Below are 23,499 nucleotides of genomic sequence, written 5' to 3'. Positions count from 1 at the left end.
ATATATATATATATATATATATATATATATATATATATATATACATATATATGAAGCCACAGAATTTGCACTAAGAAAGATAAGTTAGAAGTTGGACAGTGAAATAGAGGACATAAAGCGGAAAGAGATGTACTGTAGGACGAGAGAGAGAGAGAGAGAGAGAGAGAGAGAGAGAGAGAGAGAGAGAGAGAGAGAGAGAGAGAGAGAGAGAGAGAGAATCATTTTGGTTTGGAAGTATAAGCATGTAACATCAACCGTCCATTTGTGCAAATAGATAATGCACAGCTGCACTATTCGATCGAAACAGAGATGACTTGTCCAAGATATTCATTTTGGAAAAAAAAATCGTGTCGGAAACTTCCAGCAGTTAAGCCTTTATTCTGTTATAAAGTACGCTTTCGCAGATTAAAAGTTTGTTAAACTTTGACTTCTGACTAACCGAGTTTCAAAAATAATAAAGGGATAAAAAACTGTTAAAACACACCTTTCTTTATGATGCTCCTGGCTACTTCAGAGGACGACTAACTATGTATAAAGCCTTCTAAATCATACTTTTCCATTAGTAATGATAGATGGTTCTTCTTCCCTTCATCATGATTCTGAATTTCAGGTCAAAACAGGAGTACCTTTAACTAGCAGATTTATAGGGTAAGTAAGCCTTGTCAACAATAGGTTTAATGGCAGATGCAAGGGACAGTGACATTGCACTATCGAGTAGGAAAATACTCTAGAGGCTGACCATGTATACATATGATCAGCACCCAAGCCACTTCTCTACCCAAGCTAGGACCAAGGAGGGCCAGGCAATAAGCTGCTGATGACTCAGCAGGTAGACTTAAGGCTCCCCCAAACGTCCCACTCTTAGCTCACAAGGATGGTGAGGTTGCAGCGACCAAAGAAACTAACGAATTTGAGCGGGACACGAACTCCGGTCTGGCGTTCATCAGTCAGGGACATTACCACATCGGCCACCACAATCCTTTTCCAGTCTGTTCAAGTGCTTTAGAGATAATAACAAAATAGGGTAATATTTTCTTTGCCCTTTGGGACAGAATTTCTATTCATATGGGCAATACAATACAAATCATAACCATTTTATCCTCAATATTCCCAACATGTCATATGAAGAGTAATTAGAGATTTTTCCCTGGCAATTATGGAGCTCTTGCTTATGTAGATTAACTAGATCTTATTTACCATTATCTGGTTTCTGGGTTTCCCATAACTGAAATTTGCCTAATAATGATAAATTTTTGTTTACCTCTTTTCTTACTGTGTAATTTCTGGCTGGAGAATCTGCAATGCCTCTTGACAATTTTGCAACTAAGATAATGGCAAGATCTTTCAAATCTTTTCATGGTCACTTTTAATCAAAATTCTACCTATCAATTTAAATGGCAAAACCCGAAAGTTGATTTCCAACCCCAATACATTAATATTCACAGGCCACAGAAAAGAAGAAACTCTGAGCCACAACGACATTTTTTGGCAAGGAAATCCGAAAAGAGGTTCTCTTGGGAAAATATCTGAGGTTAATTAGTTATTAATCATAGAATATGTTCTATTAGATTATCCTGTCATTCTTTTATGACACTCAGATGGAGTTTCTTGGCATTAATTCTTACCCTTCGAAGCTAATTGAGGTCTCATGAACAAAATCTAGTCCCGAGGATACATATCTTTCATTATGCATGGTCCTACTATTATGACTTCCCTGTTCCTTCATAGCAAACTCTAATGCTTACACCAGAAACAATAAACTACTGAACTGTTGCTTGAAAGGCAAAGAAATATTTTTTAATTCATTTATAAAAAAAAAAATAAATAAATATTGAAATCATGGAACCTTCAACGTAAGAACATTACTAGAGGTGGGGACAACTCCATATGAACCATTCATTAATTGTGTCTCCACACACTGCACTGTATCTAACTTGACTCCTCAGTTTACTCCGAAAACTGCAGTAGGTTGATATGCTTTGGAATTCCGTAATGATGTAGGTACAGTACTAGTATGTCGGTGAACATTATTTCTAGAGACATATTGAAGGTTAACAAGAGGAAAAGTATCAGTAAATTAAGTGCACTGCCCAGTCGACGGGCACCAGTGACGTCACAGTGCGGGAACTGAGCGACCGACCATCTCACCTTATGTTATTCCGGCTTGATCTGTACTATGGGTACGAGTTTAGACATTTTGATTGCGGTGATGAGCCATTTTCAGTTGTAATTCAGCACCTGAACCTAACAAGGAAAAACAACCAGAGATTTTGCGCCAATTCCCAAACCCTTCATGAAATTTCTTGACTGAAACAATAAAAGAATCTACATTTACATTTCTTCTTCGTTTGGATTGCAATGTGTAAATACATGATCAAAATATGTCTCTTGCACTGTAAACACACAGTGTAAAATATACTGCAATGAATGTCATAAGAAAACACATACACACAAAGGAAAAAACCTTTGAGGCTAAGCATTTTTTTGAAATACAGCGGAAGATGAATCTAAGGTCATATATACACACATATTTATATATACATATACATATATACATACACACATATAATCCTCTATACAATATATATGTATATGTATGCAGATGATAGCTATGCAACAGGAATACTACATCATCAGTCTACATCATCATTACATTCAGCCGACAGAGATTCTTAAAGCTATGACCAAAGTCTATATCAATGTTAATTCTTTAATGAAAAACTGAAGTATGGTACAAGTACTGTCGCTGAAACGGAAGAATCACAAAATACATAACACAAATCGCAAACTACACAGCACTTCATATTGGTCCTCTAGAGCTGCTGATGCTTCTGCTGCTATAAGATTTAGTTAATCTGGGTTTCATTGTAGCTTATACCCCCAACAAGTTCAATGCCATCAATACCTAAGTATATATTTATGTATAAAGTTAATGTTACGTAAGAATAAACTAAAACTCATGATCTAGAGTATTACTGTATGGACGTTTTTCAGCGTCTAAGAAACTAATAATCACATTTCGACAGTTGCTCGTGTACAGAGCAACTTGCCATCAACAAATTACTTTCTATTGTTCCTTAACATCAATAACCTTAAAATAAGAGACTTGCTGGAGTTTTTTTTTCTTAATGGATCTTTTTTTTTTTCAAAATCAGACATAGGTAGTCTGAAAGGTGCATTGTTATTTTTCCATCGTAATGCCTCTGGGAAAAATGACTTTACAATTCCTGTGCTACGAAGAATAGAGCTGTTGTGGTCAAGATAAATTTGATGCCAGAGAAGATCAGGTAACCTAAACCTAATTCACACAGTAAATACAGAGTACACAGCCAATTATGTCAGCTGGTGCATAGGAAAGCACCAGACTGTACCAGAGAATAGGCAAATTGAGGCAAGTGAGATAGCACCTCTTCCGTATTCATTCAAATCCAGCTACCCTTGATTCACAGCAATACAGAGGTGCTCAAGTGCATGGCTGCATTAAATAATTGACTTTGCCTTGAAAATCAAAGGCTCCCATTACATGAAAGTATCTCAGAAGCTTTAACAGCATGAGTCTTGTTATTATGATGAGTCTCATTAGCTTTTCTAACAAAGTCTTTAAGGATATTATCATTCACAGTTCTACTTTGCGCCACAGTTTTGGGGTTTCCGTTCATTGTGGATTATACTCGTATCTGTATATGAGGTCACTTGAAGATGCCACCGCCGGTGGCTTGGGGTTCGAATTAGGACCCTGACGGTTGGTCTTGACCCCCTTCAGCTCCGCCGCTGCCTCCTCCAGTAGCACCTCCACCCACTGCTCCACTTGCTCCACCAGAGTCTGTGGATGATAAGAAGATATGAGGATACAGGGAATCTAATAATGAAGAAAATTATTTGTAATACAATCAAGAGTTCTTATGACAACTATGGGAATTATGTTGCCCTTGAAAATGTTTAGACACTTCAATTAAAATGTACTATTTTTTGAAAATAGTTAAAAGACTTTAGTAAACATTTAAGGCAGACATCTATGAATCCTCATACATAAATGCTTGCCTTCTTATACATTTGATGTAAATCTGTTTTGAGAGAACAACAATAAAGTTCTCCGAGGATCACAACAAACTCAACAAAGTCACAGGCTTATAATTTGATATAGTAATCTGTAAGTATTACTGTATGGTTCACCAAACGTCTTCCTATACTTCATGAAACATGCATCTACTTATGAAAAAGAATCTTCATATGGAAAAACAAACAAGAATTCGCACTAGTCACAAAAGTTATAATTTGTTAATCAGTCTTAAATGATTAACCGTGTAGAGCAAAATAGAGAATAGTTTTAGGTCCTGCATAAATGGCAAATATTCATAACTGCTAAAATCTATTTAGCATCATCATAATATAGCTCTCTAACAAATTTTAACACTAAATTCATTGCAAAGCAATTATCCCATCTTCCTTTCTATATTTGATAGTCTATCTACTGTAGCTGGAGTTCTTACAGAAAATTCATGTTTTTCTGTTTACTGGTAGCATTTGGGTGTTCTGGCATTCTTATAAAACTAACTATTGTCTTACTGCAACTTATTTACTTTCCTGCAAAGGAACTTTCATCTCAAGAACGTCTACAACTAAGAACCAAATGTAAAATGATTGAAATAAGTTAAAATATAAAAACCAGATGATTTTATTTCTAAAAACATTTTTATATTGTATGAATTTTTGATACATGCATAGACTAGCTTATTAGCATTAACAAGATCAAATGATTTAATATAATGGAGGCAGGGGGTGGGGGGGGGGATTGTGAAGGGAATGTTTTGGCTAACTTTGTTGCTAGCTAGGTTGGTAGCGTCGCGAGCTTCTGTTTCAGAGGTCCCGAGTTCGCGTCCTCGCTAGGACGCGGATAGTGTGAGACCTTCTACGGGGAGGGGGGGGGGGGGGGGTATTCCCCAGGGTGGCACCTGGGGAGGAGGTTAGAGGGGGCTAGTGATAGTCTCTGCTGGCTTATGGTCGCCCGAGCAGAATGATGTAGATCGTCTGAGTGGAGACCTAAAACCCGCAACTTTAATTTCAACTTTTAGTGAACCTTTCAACTTAACAACCCACTTTTAGAACGCATACTATTCTTAGGTAGGGGATATCTATCCCTAAAGGAGTCCACCATTCCCTCAAACCATCTGACATTGTCTTCATTTCATGTTTAAAACAACCATCATTTCATACAATTATCTATTCTTATCTATGTTTTTCCCGATGTTCATTCATATTTCTCAGTTTTTGCTTAAGTCAGGCGTCAGGGAAGGGGGGGGGGGAGGTAATATTACCACTGAAGCACAGTAGTTCTAAATCTTTGTAATCTCAGTGTAATTTTTTTTTTTTTTCAAAATTCCTCATCAATCTGATCATGTTTGTCTGAAGCTACGTGACATTTTTGAGGACTTGAGGATTTCAGATATACTTTAATATGCACATCAAGTATCATATCTTTCTGTACATGCATGCCAATATTTTGGACCTGCCTTAATGAATTAGAAGTACTTTTTATATTATTATATATTATTGTGTTATTTCTTAAAATTGTAAAATAACGTACTTTACTGAAAGTTCCAGGATTCAAGTAAAATTCATAAACACTTAATGTGACACGTTATATGAAAGAAATATAATTTCTCTTAGATGTAAACTCAAGGAAAACAGCATAAATAATGAATAATCATTATCAATATAAAAATAATTGTTAATATAACTTCGACCAAAATTAGGCACTTACAGTTTTCAAGAGCAAAATAATCATTAATTCAAATTCATTACTTTAATTTGTTTAAACTTTAAAGTTTTTAGAAAAAAGAATTGCATATACATTTTTCTAGTTAATACTTGAATTCCTCGCTTTATATTTTCACATTATATCAACAAAACCTGAATAGAACCTGAAATGTCACTAAACATTTCATGAATTATACCCCCCCAAAAAAAGAAAAAATAATTTCATAGTTCGATCATATTTTTTTCAATTAATGACTGAAATTTCTCCTGCTGATATATTTCATTTGGTAGGCTGAATATTGTTTTAAATTTTATTTTATATATATATATGTATATATATATATATATATATATATATATATATATATATATATATATATAGCATATATATACACATATTCTTTTTTTTTTTCAAAATATTTTTATATATATGAGTTAATTCTTTGTCATGTATCATACGTACATCTATCCTGTCTAGGCCACAAATTTTATAAGCCCAGATTGTGATCGAGTGAAAAAAAAAAAAAGTATTTTTTTTCGAAGCTCATTGAAGATGTATCAGTAAAATACATAACCATTATTCACAAAGGAATCAAAAATAAAAAATGTTTAGGAGTACAGAAGACTGAATAAAGTAAAGCGTAAATATTTACCAAATTAAAAAAAAAACAATATCGCATCAAATGTTAACGAAAATCAGTCAGCCAGTGTTTAACTTTCAGAAAATCTTAACGTTAAAGAGAGAATTGTCGAAATAGTGTAATTATGACTGAAACTCAAAACCTTCACGGAATATGACAGCCCATTATTAAACCCACACTAACGGGACAGTTTAAACTAGGTTGGGAGGGTAAGTGGGGAGGGGTAGGGGTGAGGGGAGGATAGTCGTAGTAGGGGGCAGCAGTCGGGTGTAGATCGGCACCTCGTAGTTCCCGGGGATGTTGAAGGAGAGGTCTAACTGGAGTGGTGAGGGACCTATGGTCGTTGTTCTATTACGCCCCAGTTCCTATACCGACACTCATTAGAGTGAGCGAGCTGGGTTTATTCCTGGCATTCCATGCATCCTTTTTTTCTCTGTTATATTTAGCAATAACTATGCCTTAGAAATGGTGGTATAAGGAGCATTTCACGAAGCGACACAAGTCGAGCCCAGAAATAGATTTTTCCTTCGTCAAAATCCCTTTAATAGCCAAGAATGACTCATGTAAACTAAGGTTCAGCGTTAAAAGAGAGTAAAAAAAAACCCCAAAGATAGTAATAAAAAATACAAGGTTTCCTAACCAGTCATATCAGTTTGTAACACCATTGTCATTTCTTTTTTTTAGTTTATTTTCTATTCTTATTGGCAGAACTGAATCTGAAGAGGTTTGTCTGATCATGGAGGAATTAACATTTTGACACCTGAAACACCATGAAACTAAATTACTGCATCTAAAATTAATTAAAATATCCTCTCAGAATAATTTCTTCAAAGAAATAGATTTTTAACATAATATTATCCCCATTAAAAATGATTGACTTTCACATTTCACCTGAATGAATCATTTTACAGTATTGCCATAATGTATTTCCAGAGTACACATCAACGATTCCAACTCGGACAATGCTGGCATTTTTTTTCACTAAACGATTACTATGGCTGTAATTTCTTTCATGTTGCTTACGGACTTCTCTGTAGCCATTAGACTGTTACCGGTTACAACTGTGTTACAACTGTTCTAAAAAGTTCACCATATTAAGCAGTACACTATAACTGCACAATAGAAGAATGGATTTCTAGGGGTGGGGAGGGGGCAAGGTGCAATTGGGGGGAAAAATCAGCAGATGCACCATGAAATAAATATTAATAGAGGTTGGGCAGCAAGATGAAGGGAAGAAAGCATGGATGGAGGTAGAATAGAATGAAATCAAGTGGGTGCAGCTAGGGACAGATAGGACGTTGTAATGACAGTACCAACCGTGTGTCACATGATCGTACATAGTTTATTTTGTGCTTGTATCTTCGCTCTCCCCTCGCACTGAAAAGAACCTGAAAAAACCTGTTTTTCTCATCGGTAACGGTGTCTGTTTTTGAACATGAAAATTCTTGTTGCTTTGAGCTTTTGTATATAAAGTAGAGTGGTCTTTAATAAACTCACTCAGTTGCTTGCACCCTGTCCTTGAGTCACAACCTTCTCTCGGCCCGTCACATTGGTGGAGGAGCGAGTCACTCCGGGGTCACCAATGTGACCGAGAGAAGGTTGTGACTCAAAGACAGGATGCAAGCAACTGAGTGAGTTTATTAAAGAACACTCTCCTTTATATACAAAAGCTCAAAGCAACAAGAATTTTCATGTTAAAAAACAGACACCGTTACCGATGAGAAAAACAGGTTTTTTCAGGTTTTTTTCAGTGCGAGGGGAGAGCGAAGATACAAGCACAAAATGAACTATGTACGATCGTGTGACACACGGTTGGTACATGACCTTCAAGTAATGCCTATATGGCACTGCGTGAGGTGCATTCACAGAACTTCCTCCCTTACGAGGAATTAAGTTATGAAGAAAGCCATTGGTTCTGCTATATTTTCTGACCCCATATTCCTTAAAACTACATAAATACACACTACAGAAGTTCATATTCTCACTATAATAAAAACAAGAGCAGCTGTGCGGATTATTCAAAGATAATTCGGTGAGTAATGCTACAAGATTCTGCTGACAGTGCAACTCTAGATTTCATCAGTAAGGAGGCAATCTCAAATTAAGAATAGAACAAAATCCATGCACACGCATTAGATAAAAGTTAAGCAAGTCAGAGCCATTTCATAAGCTATTCAGCAATAAAACTGGAAAAAACTAGCACAACTTTGTTACAATAAAGTTCCATTAATACACTTTGCCACAATTACTATATATGATGGATTCATTGAGAAATAAATAAAATGCTGGTTGATCCCAAAAGGTGGCGAGTATTATATCTACAATTTTAAACTTTATGAAGTCTCGAAAGTAGAAAAGATGAAAACTTTATGAAGTCTTGAAAGTAGAAAAGATGAAAACTTAATGAAGTCTTGAAAGTAGAAAAGATGAAAACTTAATGAAGTCTTGAAAGTAGAAAAGATGAAAACTTTTGAAGTCTTGAAAGTAGAAAAGATGAAAACTTGCCAGTATGAAATTCAATTTTGAATCGTTTCACAATCTTTGAAATCTTCCTAATTCAAAAAAAAATTATAATTGTAATTTTTACTTAGAATACTGCAAGCCTGTTTATTTAACATTATTTTAATTTCATGCCAGTATTGGATTAACATTAAAAAATTATAATACTGACAATACAAGTTATTTCGATTCACCTATCAATATTTTTAAAAATGAGATCTAAATAAATGGGGATAACTGGAAAAGTTTTCTCTAAAACTTCAAAATGTTACCCAAGTTTTTCAAAATGAAGGATACTGCGACAAAGGAAAAAATCCAAATTACTTTTCATTGGGTTTTAAAAACAAAATCTTTAGTATACATAATTTGAATTCTGCTGATATCATGAAAATGAACTAAAGTTAACTTAACCTTTCGAGAAACAACATAACATTTTAACAAAATCCTTTACCTTTCTCTATTTAGGATACTCTATTCATATCAGAGGTGGTGTTTAATCGTTATGATGCTTCTCCACATAACTGAACTCGAAGAAGTTTGCCTGATAGTTACACTTTGAGGAGGCCTTGTACAAGGTCCCTTGAGGGTACACTCAGGCACATTTTTCTATCTTATTTCTCTTCCTCTTGTTTTTTTTTAAAGTTTTTATAGGCTATAAATGTAAGATCTCTATAAATTGAAGATCTATTTTAATGTTACTGTTCTTAATATATTTTTTATTGCCCCAATATTTCTCTTGGAATTCATTTCCTTATTTCATTTCCTCACTGATCTATTTTCTCTGTTGGAGCCCTTAGGCTTATAGCATCCTGCTTTTCCAACTGGGGTTGTAGCTTAGTAAGTAATAATAATAATAATAATAATAATAATAATAATAATAATAATAATAATAATAATAATAATAATAATACCAGTACAATTCTGAGTGCTTCTTCAGAATACATCTTTTGTTATTAAACATCTCTCTAGATTTCCAAGAATGTTTTATAATCCCTACCCTTTCATTATCTAGCAACAGCGTTTTGATGAAAATCTGACGATAATTTCAGAAAATTTACTACACTGCTTCTCAAAGAGAAACGCATTTAAAAGTTTTTTCCTTAACTACACAGCTGAAGACTATGTTCAACTCAAATCTGATTTGAATATTGAAAATTATTCAAATGCAAAGGAGATAGGCAATGCAACATATGCTGTTCAATTCATGTCTACTTCAACTTGAATTTGATTTAATTATTAAAATCTATTCAAATGAGAAGAAAATAGACAATGCAATCAATATACACTGATATTTTCAGATTCAGGATCAAAATTGCTGTTTTTATTTCCGAAAATCAGGGTTTTTTGAGTTATACCCACAGAGAATAGGTTAACTACTCCATAAAGACGAGGGCTTCATAAAAAATATCCCTTCTCCATTTCATGAAATGCTGCGATGTAATGTGGGAAGGACGTTGAATGGACACAACCAGCAAGTAGATATAATAAAGTAAAATGTCTAGAGATTTGAGAGTATATCATAACTTGAATTTAGCTCAAACAACTAAAATAAAACATCTTATTATAAACGACCACAGAAATAACCTGTTCTATGTCTCATTTTCTATGAAATAATTGTTATTTTTATCATACTACAATGAAAAATATAACCGGAAGTTGTATCCACCAAATAAACGTTCCTTGCATGTCATTAAACATGTTCTGAACAGGTAAAGGTGGTGAGCATTATTTTCATATTGGAAAACTCTTCTAACTTTGCCCCTAAAATTTAAATCTCAGCAAATTAATGGGTCAGGGAACAAAACTACTCGACTAGATCACGGAGCACAGTAACCTAATACACAACAACCTCAGATGGTTTAGGTCAGGCCAATTTCTAGTTTATAGGTAGTAGGTTGGCCAGGGTACCAGCCATCCGTCGAGATACCACTGCTAGAGTTTTACCGAGTCCAATGAGTAGCCAGACAGTACTACATTGGATTCCTCTCTCTGGTTACGGCTCATTTTTCTTTTGGCTACACATATACCGAATAGTCTGGGCTATTCATTTCGCATTCTCCTCTGTCTTCATACACCTGACTACACTAAGATTACCAAAAAATTCTCCTTTGCTCAAGGGGTTAACTACTGCAATGTAATTGTTCAGTAGCTACTTTCCTCTTGGTAAGGGTAAAAGAGACTCTCTAGCTATGGTAAACAGCTCTTCTAGGAGAACAAACTCCAAAATCAAACCATTTTCTCTAGTCTTGGGAAGTGCTCTAGCCTCTGTATCGTGGTCTTCCACTGTCTCGAGGTAGAGTTCTCTTGCTTGAGGGGACACTTGGGCATACTATTCTATCTTATTTCTCTTTCCCTTGTTATTTAGAAGTTTTTATAGTTTATATATGAAAGATCTAATTTAATGTTGTCATTGTTCTTAAACTTGCCACGTAGTTGATTTCCTTTCCTCAATGGGCTATTTTTCCTTGTTGGAGCCCTTGGGCTTATAGAATCCCGTTTTTCCAAGTAGGGTTGTAGCTTAACAAGTAATAATAATAATAATAATAATAATAATAATAATAATAATAATAATAATAATTATTATTATTAATAATAATAATAAAAATAATAATAATAATAATAATAATAATAATAATAATAATAATAAATTTTCGGAAAATATTACTTGGAAAGAACGTGGGACGAGGCTTTTAATCGAAAACATAAGTTATGTTAGTTTAATCAGAGGGCAATACAACATTTTCATGACTTATTTCATAGTTTTATGTTTATCAATGTCTCAAAATCCGTTTTTTAGTGCCTGTCTACAGTTGATACTATAAAAGACGCAGCATTTCTATATTCTTAATTTCCAATAAACCAATTTTAGTAAAAATTTTCAGTTTCAAGCCACCTTGCATTCCTTGCAAGGTGAATTATACTTTTTATAAAAGGGATAATCCTGAAACTTGTAATGTTCTTCTAAGAAGATATACATCATCCCATTAGTATTAGACTTTGATATTAATTATAGAGAAAATTCCAAGTAATATATAGTCACTCAGCCTCACAGTTATTATTATTATTATTATTATCATTATTATTATTAATACTAGCTAAGCTACAACCCTAGTTGGAAAAGCAGGATGCTATGAGCCAAAGGGCTCCAACAGGGAAAAATAGCCCAGTGAGGAAAGGAAATAAGGAAATAAATAAACGACATAAGAAATAATGAACAATTGAAATGAAATATTTAAAAAAACATTAACAACATTAAAACAGATATTTGATATATAAACTATAAAAAGACTTATGTCAACCTGTTCAACATAAAATCATTCCGATTTAACTGGGAACTTACCATTATCATTTTAAAAATACATTTCATCTTTTTTTTCATTATATACTGATATAAAGGTCGGTAAATAGATATACATTTCGAATTGTTGAAAGGTTAATAGTTTATATAGGGCATATATGTTTTGACGTTGTAACTGTTTTTAGAATGATTAATTGTTAACTTGTTCTCATCATTTATTTATTTCCTTATTTCCTTTCCTCACTGGGCTATTTTCCCCTGTTGGTGCCCTTGGGCTTATAGCATCTTGCTTTTAAAACTAGGGTTGTAGCTTGGCTAGTAATAATAATAATAATAATAATAATAAAGGTAAGGTGATGAGAGGTACTGAAAAAAAAGGTAATATAGGCGTTAATGGAAACCGCAAGATTCAAGACTTATTTTTGGGTGGCTTATAGCATCTTGCTTTTAAAACTAGGGTTGTACCTTGGCTAGTAATAATAATAATAATAATAATAATAATAAAGATAAGGTGATGAGAGGTACTGAAAAAAAGTTACTATAGGCGTTAGTGAAAACCATAATGAGAAAATCTACGCAGGTAAAGGCTAGCCAGTAAGGGCCCATTTTCCATTGATTGTATATTAGTCATTTCTTGTCTAGAAACCAAAGCTTAGCTGTACACCTTATCCTTCAAACCATTCTGCATAGCCTGGCTGAATGTGCATCCGTTTTGCAATTCAAGGTGCTTAGTTGAATTTCTAATTATCTAATCAAAATACAGTTGACTTTTTCACATACTTTTATCTTTCATCACAAATCAAAAGAAAAAAGCGCAAAATAGGGAGATGATTTCCTTAGGGGTAAGCGTAGAGCTGAGGCTGTCCAGTAATAAGGTTAGTTGCTAAAATTAATAACTTGTTAAGCGAATAAACTTGAAATGTCAAAAGCAAGGACTGAGAACACCCACCAAGCATCTGACTTCTAAACCCTCCAGCTGCACCAACGGGAAAATGTTGATTTATGTTGCCTGGAATAAATGGTTTTCGTGAAAATATTAACCAATTCATTAAAAATATCACCCAAAATAAATATTACCAACAGGTCATATATAATTAGAAAAATAATATTACCAACAGGTCATATATAATTAGAAAAAAATATTACCAAAAGGTCATATATGATTAGAAAAATAATATTACCAACAGGTCATATATAATTAGAAAAAAATATTACCAAGAGGTCATATATAATTAGAAAAAAATATTACCAAAAGGTCATATATAATTAGAAAAATAATATTACCAACAGGTCATATATAATTAGAAAAAAATATTACCAAAAGGTCATATATAATTAGAAAAAAATATTACCAAAAGGTCATATATAATTAGAAAAATAATATTACCAACAGGTCATATATAATTAGAAAAAAATATTACCAACAGGTCATTAGAAAAATAATATTACCAAGAGGTCATATATAATTAGAAAAAAATATTACCAAAAGGTCATATATAATTAGAAAAATAATATTACCAAGAGGTCATATATAATTAGAAAAAAATATTACCAAAAGGTCATATATAATTAGAAAAATAATATTACCAACAGGTCATATATAATTAGAAAAAAATATTACCAAGAGGTCATATATAATTAGAAAAAAATATTACCAAAAGGTCATATATAATTAGAAAAATAATATTACCAACAGGTCATATACAATTAGAAAAATATCACCAACAGGTCATATATAATTAGAAAAAAATATTACCAAAAGGTCATATATAATTAGAAAAATAATATTACCAAGAGGTCATATATAATTAGAAAAAAATATTACCAAAAGGTCATATATAATTAGAAAAATAATATTACCAACAGGTCATATACAATTAGAAAAATATCACCAACAGGTCATATATAATTAGAAAAACATATTAACATGTTTATAGAAACTGACAGAAAACTTACTAAAATTCATCCAAATACTTCATGCTACAGTGAAACCAGATCAGCAATTGATGCAATATTGGAAGCAACATTTGCTACCTATTAGTGTAATGATTTCCCGTAAGAGTTTATAATGAGAATTTCATGGCTCCATTTTCAAATTATCTAATGTTAATACATTTAACTGTAATAATACAAATCGAATAAAAATGAATTTTGTGTTATAATTCTATTTTTCTTATTCAGAACTAATTCTGATGAATTTCAACAAAAGTAAATATTACTGTATTGAAAATAAGAGAACGTGACGAAAAGGTAAAAGATCCGGTAGTGATTTTAAGACTTCTGGAAGCGTAAACGTTATATATGCTGTCTGAACAATGATCTAATAGTAATTCTAGACGTCTGGAAGCGTTATAAACCTTATAGATGCTATCTAAGCAAAGATCTTGTAGTCATTTTAGAATTCTGGAAGTGTTGTAAACGTTATAGATGCTGTCTGAGCAAAGATATACTTTTATAAGGTACTACTACGACTACTGTAATGGTTGCCACTGATTCTTTACAATCATCATCATAATTTCTTTCGTAAGACATTTACCTGAGCAAGAGAGTTTGGCGAGGGCCTCCGGCAGATCCCCTGTGGAGGTGGCGGCGTGGGAGTGGAGAATGTCTGGCATGGCGTTCCTTCGCCCTGTGCGGCCTGTGGCGATGAACTCCGTTGTAGCATCCGGCTGACCATCTTGTGACCCCTCCATCACACACAGCATCCTACTCCTGAAAACAAAATGACAACTAATAATTCACAGATCAAAACAAGAGGATCTCTTTGCTAGGCTCTATTAGCCATGGCTTATATTTATGAAGTTATGTCTCCAAAATAATAGCAACTTTCTTAAATTTGTTGCAATTTTCATATGCAACACCACATATGGATTCAATTCTGGGAACATGTTACACAGTCCAGATTTAAGACTCTGTGAGGAAAGTGAAGGAAGAATTAATACGAATACAGGCCCCAAACAACTAACTTTATTTAGAAACAGCACAGGTATTCATAGGACCTTACAGGATCACATAAGGGTGATAACTGTATATGTATATTTAACGTTCTTTGTCAGTAAGGTTGACATTGGCTTAGAAATCGACAATATAATAAATGAATGACAATAGTTGAAATTAGCTTATTACATTGAATGGTTTTTTGACATGGAGTTCAATGACGGTTGTAGTGTAGAAGAAGATGTAGATAGGGGGCATACTGTACTTCTTTATTAGTATGGACATTACTTGCTCCATGCGTATTATTATTATTATTATTATTATTATTATTATTACTTGCTAAGCTACAACCCTAGTTGGAAAGCGGGATGCTATAAGCCCAGGGGCTCCAAAAGGGAAAATAGCTCAGTGAGCAGTCATATGTGAAAGAGGATGACCTCCCCAAGAGAGTCGTACAGTTGGCGGGTCATCTTGCATCAGATACGCAGGTTTTAGGTGGTTAATGGTGACCCAATCCTTTTTCCACGAATGTTGAGGAGGAAAGCTTTCAGAGTACGACGGATGGCCAGGAATGTGCCTGTATATGGGGGTGTAAGCAGTGGCTTGTAAGCATCAGTGGGCATGAAGACGTGTGTTGTGGTATGTAGATCTTTCTGTATGTGCTACTTTGCTGGGGCTTGTAAGTCTGACGGCAGGGAGGTAGACTTCCTCCACAACGTGACGTAGGGGCTAGTCGAGGTGATGAATGGAAAAAATTCCACAGATCACCATATACCATTCTTGTCGTTGAGACATCCATGGCATCATTGGAAGTGGCAGCGAACAGGAAAGATTCCGCAGGGATGACTAGCAGGTCACCATATACGATTTCTGTTGCTGAGACATCCATGGTGTCATTAAGAGGGACCCTCAGTCAGAGGAGTGCCCAGGGAAGTTGTAAAAACCAGTAGGAATGGTTGCAGTGGGACATCAAAGCTGTTTTGAGGGTATGATGGATACGTTCCACTATTCCCACAGCCAACGAGATGATACCCTAATGATTTCCACAATTTGTCCCCTTGTTAGAGGTAATGTGCTCCGAGATGGCAAATCTTGCTAACCATCAAGGAGGCTGCAGTACATGAGGTGGATGTTGCATCTTGCATGGAGGTGGCCATCCAGACCAGTGAGTGGAGCGATTGACGACTGTGAAAAGATAAAGGTATCCTCGTGTTGTTGGTAGGGGGCCAACCACATCAATGTGAATATGGGCAAAATGATGCTGAGGTAGATGAAAAGTGGCCCCACCTGAACCCGTGTGTCAATGCAAGTTTGAAGTTTGACATGAAATATAAGTGCAGACCCAATCCTTGGCATCTTTAGTGATGCCATGCCATGCGAACTTCGACTTTAGTAGCTGTGAAGTCAATTGAAACACTTTTGGTGCATGGAGGCATGTATCCAAGGGTGTGGCTCACTGTTACTGACGTCCCCAGAGGAGGGTGGCATTGGAGTCATCGAGGGTGATGTTTTCTCAATGGAGAGACATGAAGGATGTCCTGCAGGTTTGGTACCTGGAGTCGTTTCATTGGGCTTCTGCTAAGGCCTTCTAATCTATTTTCAATTGGATGACAGCCAATATGTTTCTGGAAAAAATGTCAGTCACGGGATTCAGTTTACCAGAGATGTGTTGAATGGTAAAGTTGCATTCAGAAATGGTCTGATGTAGGCTGCCACCTGAAGAGCACTTCAGGTTTTTTGGCTTGCCCTTGAAGGAGTCACAGAGGAAGCAAGAGGAACGGTGATGGCTTGCAAGAACCAGTGGTAATAGTTCACCATGCCTTGGAATATTATCACTTGTTTGACAGTCGAGGATGTGGGGAACTTTTATACTGGTAATACATTCTCAGGAAGTGGTTGAACGCCCTCAGGAGTGACGCGATGACCCAAGAATGCCACTTTCTTCACTTGAAACCAATGGTACGTTTTCTGTACCTGATTATAAGACCGTTCTACTCCAGGTGGTCGAGGATCATGCGTAGGTACTGTAAATGGTCCTCTTTTGAGTGGAATAATACCCGTATGTTATCTATGCAACATGCGCAGAAGGGGAGATCCCCCAAGATACCATCCATGAGTCATTGAAATAAGGCCCCTGCATTACGAAAGTCAAAGCAGGAATAATTGAAAGTATATGTGCCGAAGGGGTGATGGTGGTGGTCAAGGGGATGTCTTCTGCGTTCACGGGCAATTAATAATACCCCTTCAGGAGGTAGTGGTAGAGGGTTAAAAATAAATTAGCACTGTGAGGGTAGGTGGTGATGTCAGCAATGTTGGGGAGTGTGTCTGTATATCAAGATGCCTGTAATTCTCACAAGGACGTAGGATTCCATCTTCTTTAAGACGATAACAAGGGGCAAAAACTATGGCCCTGAGGCCTAATGACATAGGTCCATTTCTTCCATTTTGGCGAATGTGAGTTTAGCAGCTGGTAAATACTGCAGTTCCCGTCATATTGATATGGTGATAGATAGCGTGCTTGGCGGGAACCATGGGCGCTGGCAGTTCTGGGTGGAAGACATAGAGATATAAAGTTGACTTGTTCGTAGATTGTGACGTCAGAGAGAGGAGGTGATAAAGGTGCTGCTCGACGTCACCCAGGAGTTGGAAATGGGAAAGGAAATTCGTACGATAAGAGGCAGTGTAACTGTGGTTGGAGATAAGAGATCCGATGGTGATGAAAATGCTCATACCCCAGATATGAACAAGACATGTCTGAGGAGGCCTTCGTCCAGCAGTGGAATAGAAACGACTGCTTTTGTGGTTACACACACACACACACACACACACACACACACACATATATATATATATATATATATATATATATATATATATATATATATATATATATATATATATATTCACTGGTAGTTTAAAGTATCTAGAACGCCAAAGTTTTAACATGATCAGTAAAAAATATAGGCAACTTAGCATTCCACTGGTTTACTATCCAGCCAAATTTTCGAGACATTTTACGTTTCATTATCAGGGTTGTACGATATCGAAATATACATATTACGAATTGTCTCAGTAAAATTTTTATAAACGTACAAATGTAAAAAATCATAAGAGTAATAAAGCATCAAGATTGAATATCAAAGCATTTGAAAGATGAAAGAATAACATCTAACTCTAAGAACACAAAAAAAATAACTGAATGACGTGCATTTTTAAGTGAAGGAGAACGCCAACTAATGCTATCTACTAAACAGTGAAGGAGGCGTAGTTGCTAAGCGAAGGAATAAGCTTTTTAATTGAGAGAGAGAGAGAGAGAGAGAGAGAGAGAGAGAGAGAGAGAGAGAGAGAGAGAGAGAGAGAGAGAGAGAGAGAGAGAGAGAGAGAGAGTCCTTTGGTGATTGGGCAACAATATCAAAATTGTCATAGGAGAACGAAGTTTTGCATTGACAGCATTGCAATGTTCTCGTATAGGCTATTGGAAAATTCTTTGCTTCTCAAAGTGCATTCTGTCGTCAATGACTGATTCCAAAAAGTGAGTCGATAATCACTTTGAGCAGTCTCTTGGTGGCTCCAACATATTTCCCGATCTTACATTCTTGTGGTGGCCGATGTGGTAACGTCCTTGACTGGTGAACGCCTGACTGGGGGTCGAGTCCCGCTCAAACTCGTTAGTTCCTTTGGTCGCTGTAACCTCACCATCTTTGTGAGCTAGGGATGGAGGAGTTTGGCGGAGCGTATAGGCCTATCTGCCGAGTCGTCGGCAGCCATTGCCTGGCCCTCCTTGGTCCTAGCTTGGGTGGAGAGGGGTTTGGGCTCTGATCATATGTATAGACTATAAGGTCAGTCTCTAGGCGTCTGGGGCATTGTCCCGCTCGAAAGGGCATTGTCACTGTCCCTTGCCTCTGCCATTCATGAGCGGCCTTTAAACCTTTAGAGCGCCAGCAATCGTATCATACTGAGAAGCTCATCTTTGTGATGGAACGCTGAGGGCAGAGTCTTGGGACTTTAAAAAATTTAGTTTTATAACTTCTGCAAAAAAGACTTTTCTCAATGACCTTCTATAAATAATGAGGAAATAAGGTACTCTTTCAGGCATTTATGATATGAAAACAAAGGATATGAATGATTTTTGAAAGGCTGAAATGAAAATTATTTTTTTCATTAAGGAAAATTTATCGAGGCGCAGTAGTGTAAAAGTTTATCGAATATCAATATAAAAGAATAGCAGCTATATAAATTTGTTTCTTGACCTATAAATGACTTTTGTTTAGAAACACTAATATATATACAGTATATATATATATATATATATATATATATATATATATATATATATAAATATATATATACACACATATATTTATACATATATATATGCATATATATATATATATATATATATACAGTATATATATATATATATATATAGAGAGAGAGAGAGAGAGAGAGAGAGAGAGAGAGAGAGAGAGAGAGAGAGAGAGAGAGAGAGAGAGAGAGAGAGAGAGAGAGCATATATTATTTAGGTTAAGCGAAGAAAACTTGGAAACAACTTTTCACATCAAATTCATGAGTTCTACGTAAAGATATTTTATCGAAGGGAAAATATTACACCTTTGTGAAAAAATGCCGTCCGTTACCCTTGGAAACATGAAGACGCACTCCACTACAACTGTGTTATACATCAGCGACTTAACTAATATTATTATTATCATCATTACCATTATTATTACTATAAAAAATAATACCGTAAAAAAATCACAAAACCATTCTTTCAAGCTACTCATCCCGATATGGTTCATAAGACCTATTGCAACATCATCATCATCATCTCCTCCTACGCCTATTGCTGCAAAGGGCCTCGGTTAGATTTCGCCAGTCGTCTCTATCTTGAGCTTTTAATTCAATACTTCTCCATTCAACATCATCTACTTCACGCTTCATAGTCCTCAGCCACGTAGGCCCGGGTCTCCCAATTCTTCTAGTGGCTTGTGCATCACGTTGGTTAAATGCTATGCAATCGAATAAGCATGTATACAAATAAAACTACAAAAACACGCTGAGAGTGCAGACCCCCGCCATGGCAGCTTTTTTCTTTAAACCAGCTTGCCCTTTCCAGCATCAATTTACACCGTAGGCGTATTTAAAGTCTGTGTGACAACCATATGCGAGCTCGAGGTTAAGGTTAGGGTTAATTCGGTCAATCTTGACCTTTGACCTAGGACTATCAAAATGGAATTACTTCCACGTCTCGACATAACAATTAATCTCTGAAAGTTTCATTACTTCAGGAGTAAAATTGTGACCAGGAAGTTGTTAAAAAACAAACAGTTGCGAAAGTAGAACATAACAAACACAACCTCCTTCCAACTTCGTTGTCAAAGGTAATGATTAGCAAGAACCCGCCCATCTCTCTCTCTCTCTCTCTCTCTCTCTCTCTCTCTCTCTATTGTATGCATATAAAGAATCGTATTTCTGAATACCTCGTAAAAAGTCTTACCCACGAAACCAAATCGACATTTTCTATAAAGTTTCAAGTCACAACCAATTTCATAGAAGATATTTTTCCGAAGCATTTTCAGTATTGGCATTATATTGATTTAGATTTTTGGCTGCTTAAGGAAAGAATTTTTTTTTTTTCTAATTTTAGGTTTACAGATTTAAACGCTTTTGAATGTGTTGAGTCGTACAAGTAAATTAAACCTGGGGTTTGTTAAGTAGGTAAATTGTTTTACTCCCTTTCTGTAGATTTTTTCTTCTCACGTCATTGAAAAAGCAGTATTTTCCCTGGATAACAAATAAAGACTAGCCAATGAATAGAAATAAATATGCATTTGTGTTCCTGTTTATATATAAAAATAAGACAAATGGGACGTGTGACATTTGTTGCGTAGCCCAGGGTAGATTGAAGAAGAAAACGACATTAAATATTTACTTTCAAAGGATGTTAGAATCTCTAATCTAGAGAGACGTCGAAAACGATTAGCTCAAACGAGATACATCAACGACTCACATACAGCTTTATTGAACTATTGATCTCAATCTGAAAAGAGCAATGTTCTCACTCTGTTATCGAAAGACAAGAGGAACAAGCAAACAAGTTCGCTGACAAGCCGCCAGAGGAATTTCCAGGGCCTAATCATAGACGACGTTGGATACGGAATTTCGTGTACATTCTCCTACCTATAGGAACTCCTCTATAACATCAAAGAGTGACTATATGTTGCCTCTCAATGTAACAATAAGTCGCTATTAATATATAGACCCCCAAAAAGAGGGAGTGATTGATATATATATATATATATATATATATATATATAGTTAATAGAAATTATGGTTTCCTATAATTAGGCAAAACCTGATATAATACTAAAATCAAAATACTTTAAAGGTTTAAAGGCCATTCATGAATGGCAGAAGCAAGGGACAGTGACATTGCCCTATCATGCAAAACAATGTCCTACTAAAGACTGACCATATTATATACATATGATCAGTGCCCAAGCCCCTCTCCACCCAAGCTAGGACCAGCTGATGGCCCAGCAGATAGACCTATAGGGTTCCCCGATTCCCCATCCTTAGCTCACAAGGATGGTGAGGTTGCAGCGACTAAAGGAACTAACGAGTTTGATCGGGACTTGATCCGCTGTCTGACGATCACCAGGCAAGGACGTTACCTACAAGCAAACGCATCTGTTCAAATTATCCATTTGAACTATTTGCTTATCGTAACAATAATGATAACAAATGATAGCAAATGTTTTCATGTTGACCAGGCTGACATGAGTCTTTTTATAGTTTATATATGACATATCTGTTTTTGACGTTGTTAATAGTTTATAAAGGACATATCTGTTTTGACGTTGTTACTGTTTTTAGAATGATTTATTGTTAATCTATTCTCATCATTTATTTATTTCCTTATTTCCTTTCCTCACTGGGCTATTTTTCCCTATTGGAGCCCTTGGGCTTATAGCATCTTGCTTTTCCAACTAGGGTTGTAGCTTGGCTAATAATAATAATAATAATAATAATAATAATAATAATAATAATAATAATAACACAGTAATTTAAATGGAATTTTATAGCAAGAAAACCTTATAAGGAAACATCACAGGTAAAAAATCACACGCTACTCCTACTAGTTTCTGTCCTAAGATATGATATAATAGCATGGCCCTCTGAAAAGGAGATGAGCGAGAATGGGATGTAATTTGTCCCAAAAGATGTTGGCCCATCAGCTATTCTCAAAACAATGATGGAAGGTAAAAATTAACAAAGGCCAAGAATTATCAAGACGGGACAAAATCAAAATACCGTAATCATAATCATATCATAAGGAGTTTTCATAAGATTTAGTCCAGGGTATGAATCTAAACAAACAAGGATGTATTAATCATGCCACAGAATAATACAACAAATGCCTTTGCTTTGAAACAGATTCCCCCACTTATGGCATGTCTCCACAGATCACACACCGCTGTCCAATCATGGCTGTCTCGAATATTATTCGCGACGGCCTTGCTCCAACCGCTCTCTCTCTCTCTCTTGCTCTCTCTATTAGCATTTTATTCCAAGAATTATGTACCTGTTCGATTTGTAGACAACTGCCTTGCCTTCGTTATGAAGGGGGCCCTACGGCGAGCCTGAAGCAGGGGAACGGTCCATTGCGGGAGTGTGTGCATGGGGGAACCTGTTTAAAACCAGGTGCACTCCTTAAAGTGAGAAGTGAGAAGCTGCGTCAGAAGGCAAGACTTCAGACACATTTTAGTGATTTACAAGAACAATATGAAGTTAAAGTTGAGAGGTTGTTCAGAAAGAAGAAAGGATGAAATGAAGGAGAATCGCAGGTAAAGCAGAAGGACACAACACAAAATTTTTTATGGTAAATCTTAGTGATACAAGACAGGAATTATTGGGTTCATGAATTAGGGTCATAGAGCTGGGAATAGGGAGAGAATTCAGCAGGGAGTCTTAAGTGGAGGGGGGGGGGGGTTGACCCCTTCAGTGAAGCCTCTCTCTTACGGGCTGCCCTAGTGCCCAAGAGCCTGTGTCTTGCTATAGGCAAGGCGTTCTGAGATAAACGAACGAACACCATGAAGCTCACGTTAAGAGGTCATTCAATATAGTGCAAGAAAGGAAGCGCCATCTGAGATACAGTAGAAAGCAAAAGTGATAAAGCAGCCACGGCCGTGGGGATGCTGCTAAGACGCTGAAGTAATGCCTAGAATGCACGGCGTAAGGTGCACTGATGACACTACCATTATTACCTTTTCGGATTGATCGGTATTTATTCAATCATATCAGAAGAAAATACAATTTTTGGGGGTCTATAATTATGGACCTTTCCTTATGTTACACAAGAGAAAA

At 35.7% G+C, this 23,499-nt stretch overlaps 2 protein-coding genes across 4 annotated transcripts in view; both read right to left on the bottom strand.

Annotated features, from left to right (window-relative positions):
* Positions 1-64: 64 nt before the first annotated feature.
* LOC137616269 (cAMP-dependent protein kinase inhibitor alpha-like) overlaps positions 65-23,499 on the bottom strand; it is a 600,285-nt gene continuing 576,850 nt past the window's right edge. For 2 of the 3 annotated variants that reach the window (XM_068345889.1, XM_068345890.1), the window contains exons 3-5: positions 14,732-14,907; positions 13,145-13,204; positions 65-3,823 (exon numbers count right to left, since the gene is read on the bottom strand). In XM_068345889.1, coding sequence (XP_068201990.1) covers positions 3,729-3,823; positions 13,145-13,204; positions 14,732-14,900 — 324 coding nt within the window. In that variant the 5' untranslated portion in view covers positions 14,901-14,907 and the 3' untranslated portion in view covers positions 65-3,728. The remainder of the gene's footprint in view (positions 3,824-13,144; positions 13,205-14,731; positions 14,908-23,499) is intronic. The other variant, XM_068345891.1, reaches the window with a different exon arrangement.
* The window catches only part of LOC137616747 (uncharacterized), a 75,481-nt gene continuing 66,954 nt past the window's right edge, over positions 14,973-23,499 (bottom strand). Inside the window, exon 4 of the mRNA XM_068346748.1 lies at positions 14,973-15,107. Within this exon, the coding sequence (XP_068202849.1) occupies positions 14,973-15,107 (135 nt within the window). The remainder of the gene's footprint in view (positions 15,108-23,499) is intronic.

This window comes from Palaemon carinicauda, chromosome 22, assembly GCF_036898095.1.
Source record: "Palaemon carinicauda isolate YSFRI2023 chromosome 22, ASM3689809v2, whole genome shotgun sequence".
Taxonomy (NCBI): Eukaryota; Metazoa; Arthropoda; class Malacostraca; order Decapoda; family Palaemonidae; genus Palaemon; species Palaemon carinicauda.
The sequence above is the reverse complement of the archived record's forward strand: the minus strand, read 5'-3'. Positions and strand labels throughout refer to the sequence as shown.